This window comes from Phanerochaete carnosa, assembly GCF_000300595.1.
Source record: "Phanerochaete carnosa HHB-10118-sp unplaced genomic scaffold PHACAscaffold_1, whole genome shotgun sequence".
Taxonomy (NCBI): domain Eukaryota; kingdom Fungi; phylum Basidiomycota; class Agaricomycetes; order Polyporales; family Phanerochaetaceae; genus Phanerochaete; species Phanerochaete carnosa.
In genome coordinates this window covers 3,907,868-3,914,350 of record NW_006767628.1, presented here as the reverse complement: position 1 = coordinate 3,914,350, position 6,483 = coordinate 3,907,868, and the positions used below count along the sequence as shown (strand labels likewise).

Sequence of the window (6,483 nt, the reverse complement as noted above, 5' to 3'; positions counted from 1 at the left end):
GTTGCCTCTCCCACTGCTGTTTCCAATCGTCGTCCTTCGGAAGCGATGGAGACGCCATGTACTGGAATGGGAATATCCTCGGGGAACCAACCAGTTTCTGGGCGTAGCGCTGAATACTCGGGACCGTGTCCCAGGCGTTCGAGAACCCGACGCCGCCCCAAGGTGAGGCAAGAGGCGAGCCGGCTGGCTGTACGTGGGGAACGTCACGCTTAGGAGAGGGATGGGGCGAAGGGATGGGAGAGGTCGTCCGCTCAGATTCGATGAAATTGGCGACCGGGGGAGGTGGGTCAGTTATGGGAAAGACTCGTCTGGGAACGTGGCGTGGCTTCTCTTCCCACGGGAATACCGCATGAACCTTCGATTTATCCGGAGCCGGCGGCGACGATACGGATTCAGGAGAGTCCTGGGGAGGGGAAGGACCGAGGACGTTCGAATACTGGCCTTCGCGGATGAGATGATCAGGTATTACGGAAGGAGGAGGAGGAGTAAAAAATTCCCTTTCCGCAGAAGGCGAGGCAGCAGGATGACGATGAGTGTCACGAGAGTGGTCAAACGACTGATCCCAGATATTAGGGTAATAAGTATCCTCAGGAAAAGCGGACGGTGGCGGGGGTGTTTTGGGAGGTGGCTCTATAGCAGGATTCCACTCCATTTTCGGCGGAGAAATGGGCCTAGGTGGTGGTGCCCGCTGATGATGCTGCGGCTGGGTAGATCCTTCGTTGTGAGACTGAGGCTGGTGCTGAGGTTGAGGCTGGTGCTGCGGTTGAGGCTGGTGCTGAGGCTGGTGATGGTGATGCCGGGGTTGCTGGTGCTGGTGCTGCTGATGCTGCTGGTGCTGGTGTTGGTGCTGGTGCTGGTGCTGCTGATGCTGCTGCTGCACATGGCCTTGATGATGTTGAGAATGCTCGTGATGATGGTGACCATGGTGCTGAGTCTGCCCCGGCTGATGCTGACCACGATGCCCCTCGTGCCTCCACGGCTGATCCTGGGTAGGCGTACGATCCCCGCCATGCAAATGGCGCTCCTGGTACCCCTGCTGCTGTCGAGGTGGCGTCTCGTATCCGCCACGCCTTGGGTCTCCCCGCTTCGGGCTAGAGTATCCAGGCTGGTGAACATGACCCTGGCTCTGCTGGCGGTGGTGAACAGGCTGGTGCGAGGGATATCGGATGGCAGGTGGCGTGTGCTCCGAATCGGAAGAGTCCTGCGGCGTAAATGACGTACGCTGCTGGCTGGTATGAGACGGAGCGCGATGCAGATGGTGGGATGGATGATGAATCGTTTGCGGTACAGTATGTGACGAAGCACCCTGCGGCTGCGAACCCACGTACACAGGCCCAGGATGACTCTGAGACGAGTGCGATATCTGCAGACTGTTCTGTTGACCGTGCTGACCAACATGCTGGGAAGGGGGACCGTGGTATGGAGTAGGTGTCTGCGTCGGTGGTAAAGATCCACCATGATGGTACGGGGCGGGAGGAACTTCGTTCGGACCTGGGGTTGGCAACGTCGCGGTCCTGAAATAGTCTCCCTGATAGGGAAATATCTGGATGTGCGTCGGTCGCGGTGTCCCTGGAGATTCTTCTTGTTGCTGGCCGGACTCCACGGAAGGCTGTTGTTGCGGCTCTGAATTTGGTTTTGACTCTGGCTCCGGCTCGGGCTTCCGAGAGCGCATCAAATCCACCCGTCCCTCAAGAGGAAGAGACCGGTATGCGCCCATGACAGGCCCGGCAATAAACGGTAGAGCGACAGCGGGAAGAGAGCTCGTCCCTTCCACTGCGATCCGACGCAAATCCTGTAGACCTAACGCGCCACCAGAGGAGGATTGCGGTCGGGTTCCGGAAGCGTCTCCCGTATCCCAGGCTGATATATATGCATCGAATTTGAACTCGGGCGAATTCGAGACGGTATCCATGCGATAATGCGTGTCATAAACTTCGAACCACTTGTCCACAAGTGCCTCATAGTTGTATGCCCTCTTTGTGCCATCGTCAAGGGTAGCCTCGGAGCTCTTGATTCCGGGTGAACGGTACGTCAGGCCTCTCCAAGGTTTGTTATATCCGATGAAATGAATCGCCCGTATGGCAGATCCAAAGCGTTCATACGCAGGAGCATACCTGCACAAGGGACAGTAAATCCCGTGCTGAATATTCAAGGATATCGATCGGAGACTCACGTGTATGCAGCGGTAGGGGTTGTGTTGTAGACGAAGCTGAGTCGATGCCAATTGGAGCCCCTCCACTCGTTCAACAGCCCCTGATCTCCGCCATCCCAGCTGCCCTTGGTTTTCTGCAAGTCCATAAGCTCCTTGAACTTTTCTTCGCCAGGAGTTACCACAAGGACTCCCGAGTTAAAGATATCTGGCCATCCGACGTCCGGAATGGCGGAAAACTCATGTGGCGTGGAGAAGAGGTGGGATATCGGTAAAACAGGAAGGACATCTGCGTCCAGGAAAATTATCTTCGAGTACTGAGTTAACCGGAATATGTGAAGTTTCGTGAGGACGGTGTTGAGATCCGGACGACCTGAAAGAGCGAGGGTATCGTTAAGAGCAAGTCCGAGGCGTTGGTGGATTTAGAGAGCCAATATTTCTCGTCACGGCTCGCCATGAGATCCGGACTGGCGGTGCCCAGGGGACCCCGTGACTTTCGAGATTTACCGCAAAGGGGACGGGGACCGACGCGTCAAGAACTGATATTCAATCCCGTCTCCACGCAGACCAAGTAGTAGCGTGGAATGGGGACGCGATTGTCGAGGGATCGATAAACGTGACTCGTGCTCACCTAGCAGACGCAGCTTCCGGTCGTCCTCCTGCTCGATTATCTCGACACCTATGACAACATTATATACGCTCCTAAGGAGCTTGATCGTCGACACGTCGACCGTCTCTGGGGTGGTGAGGCAGACCGTGTGAAATTCTACCTCCGGCGGGGCAGGCGGAAACGGGTGCAGGTCCTTGAGCGCAGCGGCGAGCGCGAGAGCGCCTGGAAGGTAGAAATCGGAAGATACAAGAGTTACAAAGGCATAAGGAGTGGCCATTTAGCGCAGGGGCGCGCAGAAGAGACGGAGCGGGACGTCTTTATGGACGAGGGGAACGTCGCAGACGTTGAGGACGTGTTCGAGTGGCAAGATAGACCCGTCGCGGAAGCGCCCTGGTAAATTCTGGCAGCGCATCGGCGCTCGCATCCCTGAAGCTAGACGCCCCTGGCTGATCTTAGATCCCGCTTCTTCCGTGCCGTCAGAGCGTCATGATTACGTAAGCGGAACATCTTTGTGTATTGGGAAGCTCCTCTACAAGAGTACTCCCGAGGTGCTACTCACGGGCCGTCGCAAAGGCCCGTATAAAACTTGCATAACTACGGGCACCGCCGGACTGTGTCTGTCTGGTATCGCGGTGATGAGAGAAAAGCGGCATGCGGTAGAATTAAGAAGACTAGTTTCGCACGTACGAGAACACCGCAATATATGACGGCCCACTCAAGGAGGAGCACGTCGGCCTTTGTGTGGTGGCTGCAACCAGAGAAATTTACAAGGTTGATTGAGTTAGAGAGGCTTCTCTGGAGGTTTCCCCGTAGGAGCTACTCCGCTTTCCCCTCTCTTAAACAAATGCGTCTTATAATTGGGCACGCCGGTGGCCTTGTAGTTCAACGTCCGCTAATCGTCACTATTGCAGTAATTATGTGCGGATAACAGTAGAACGCCTATCATATCTCTATACAGAAGGGGTCAACCTGGCCAACAGTCAGCGTGCTATGGAAAAGGCTACAGAAGACGTACCAATCGTATTTGACCAACTCATCCGCGTCTACAAGGGCTGAGGACGCCAGCTCTCTTGCTTCCATGTATACCCATACCTAAGGCGAGTTCAATAAAAATCACCGCGCCGAACCAGAACAACCGCCTTTACCTTTATAAAGGCACCGAGATTGCTCTTCTCCATTTGTCTGAGATTCTCTTGCGTACCCATTTGGCGACCAAGCTGCCTCAAAATAGGCAGCGCGCTCTTGAACAGATCCAGACCAGGGTCGAGTCGTCGTCCAATGCCTTCGAGCAACAGCACCGAGATAACGGTGTTCACGAAGTCGGCCTCCATTTTGATGTGGTGCTCCCTCACCGCCTTGAGAACCGAGTGCAGAATGTCCGAGATCTTGATTTGCCCCAACGAGAAGGTCTTACGCTTCACTTGAAGGACGATATGCTGCATCTTCAGGGCGAATGTTTCAGGATCCACCGCGAGCTCGGGCGTACGACACCGCTCAACCATTAGCTCTCCAGCCCGGTAACCATCAAACTCTGCAATAGCGCGGAAAAGGTCCAGAAAATTCCGACGATTGTTCGAATCCAGGGTCGTCACCAACCCTGCGTCTATGAAGATTATCTTCGGGAGGTAGCCTTCGTCATGGATTTTCTGGAGCTGCGCTTGCCATGCCTGCGGATTCTTCCTCAGCTGACGTAATTCGTCCACAATATTCTCCGTCGTAGGATCCGCGAACATGGAGCTAGCATGAGCCAATTCCTCCTTCGCTTGTTGCAGCTTCGACTTCCAAAGTGCATTCCAGGCGCTCTTGAGAAGTAACACTGTAGACTGCGGCTTCGCAAATTTGATCATTATATTCCCTGGATGCAAGTCGGAGTGTACGAAATTATCCAGGAGAAGCATGTTCTATGAAAGATAAGTCAGATACAACGGTAGAGGAAGCGAGGCACTCACCAAGAACGCATCAAGTCCCACTTCCGCGAGGACGTCGTTATAAGGCCCACCGCCATTATGAAGAAAGTCTTCTAGAGACAAAGCGTTCTGATATTCTTCAACGAGCATATCCCTTGTGCTCCAGAGATCTAGAGGTCGAGGGAACGTTACAGGCAGCCGCCTCCCAGCAAAGCGATTCTCGAACTCGACAAGATTATGGCTTTCGTTGCGCAAGTCTAGCTGTTCGCGCATCATACGACCAAATACCTCGACTTCTTCCGGGAGGGAAAGCCACTGTACACCGGGGATGAGTGTGAGGACATCCGCAAAAAACGCCATTATCTTCAAGTCCCGGTTGATGAGGTTTTGGACCCGAGGATGCAAGATCTTGATAGCCACTGCGTTAGTGGGAACTTCTTCACGAGGATGGAGAATGGCTGGGGTAAGTGCGGCGGGTCCGGAGGGACGTGCTCTTTTCGGGGCAAGATGTGAAGGAGGAATGAGGTCGCTCCTTAGTTTTGCGCGGTAGACCTGAAAGAAGTAAAATATTTAGCTACAGCAACATTACCAGAAAGGGACGCACCTGAGCAATTGCGCCAGTACCAATCGGCGTGACCTCGAACTCCTCGAATACCTCATCGAAGGGTCTCTGGAAAACGTGCTCAATGACATGCCTTGTGTGATTGAACGGGTGAGCTTTCCCTCGTGAATGCAGCGCTCCCATGCGGTCACAGAGGAGGGTGGGGAACAGATCTGCTCTTGATGCAGCCCATTGCCCGAGCTGCAGCAAAGGTTTTATAGTGACGCCTTGACGAGAAACGCCTGTGCACATACCTTGACGAATGTCGGCCCTGCCCTCTGCATCTGGGCTGTCAAAAACTCATACCACCATACGGCACCCCATCTATCCCCTCCTAGCTCCTTTTCAGGCTTGCCAACCAGCAGCATGGGCGAAGTCAGGAGGACCGGTACAAAGAGGATGAGGAGGTGCACAAGTCTCCGCGTCGTGAGGATAGGTTCCCAGACATTATCGCGGAGGAAACAGACTACTTGGGAGACGAGTGATCGGTTGGGCTCTGCAGGTGAGGATATTGTAGGCTCCGGTGGTGGTTTGCGGATGTCATTACACGGTATGATGGTAGGCGAGTATAAGATGTCCGCAATTAGAGACCGCGGCTTCGGAGAGAGGTAAAGTGCTAGACCACCCGCCACAGGGACAAACCAGAGGTATCTCCGGAGGCTTCTCTGTCCTTGCTGTGATATTCGAGTCGGTAACGGTGCGGCGGTGTGTGTCCTCCGTATCCATACGAAGGTATTGCGGGGCGTGGTTCTATAAGTGGAAAACTCTACGTATGAGAAAATTACCTGCCTCATGCCTGGGGGCATTGCAGACCAGCGTAGAGCCATGTAAGGAGTGTGTGAGAGTCACAGCGTAGGCATTTTGCATGAAGGATAGAGTGAGCGCGAGTCAGAAGCGCACACCTGCCGGAGCATTCTGATTGGCTGACGTCATAGGCGAAAAACGCGAGCTCGTCCGTAACGAGCACACAGCGGAAAAGAAGAGAAGCTAAACTATCGCAAGAGATATCCTGTCTACAGTACATTGACACCACAAACTGATATCACCGGGATGCATCCGATCCAGAATCATGTTCAGCATACATGTCATCCTCGTCCGACTCGTGATCAGAGTCAGAAAAATTGGTGTCATTCCGGGACCCTTCAGCATCCCGGTAAGCGAACTCCAGCTCCTGCCCTACCAACACCAACAGCGGCGGAGGGCTCCCTTTCTTACA

The 6,483-nt window shown here is 54.2% G+C and overlaps 2 protein-coding genes across 2 annotated transcripts in view; both read right to left on the bottom strand.

Moving 5' to 3' along the window:
- PHACADRAFT_180462 (glycosyltransferase family 8 protein) overlaps positions 1–3,132 on the bottom strand; it is a gene marked incomplete at its 3' end in the record, with an annotated part of 5,401 nt that extends 2,269 nt beyond the window's left edge. The window contains exons 1-3 of the mRNA XM_007390688.1: positions 2,781–3,132; positions 2,174–2,522; positions 15–2,114 (exon numbers count right to left, since the gene is read on the bottom strand). Of these exons, the coding sequence (XP_007390750.1) occupies positions 15–2,114; positions 2,174–2,522; positions 2,781–3,036 (2,705 nt within the window). The 5' untranslated portion in view covers positions 3,037–3,132. The remainder of the gene's footprint in view (positions 1–14; positions 2,115–2,173; positions 2,523–2,780) is intronic.
- A 569-nt stretch (positions 3,133–3,701) lies between these two features.
- On the bottom strand, positions 3,702–6,061 carry PHACADRAFT_83337 (uncharacterized protein; the record flags this gene model as incomplete). The annotated part of the gene is made up of 5 exons (XM_007390687.1): positions 3,702–3,851; positions 3,905–4,660; positions 4,709–5,218; positions 5,271–5,468; positions 5,522–6,061. 5 exons carry the CDS (start codon positions 6,059–6,061, stop codon positions 3,702–3,704), a joined length of 2,154 nt encoding a protein of 717 aa, XP_007390749.1.
- Between the last annotated feature and the right edge of the window lie 422 nt (positions 6,062–6,483).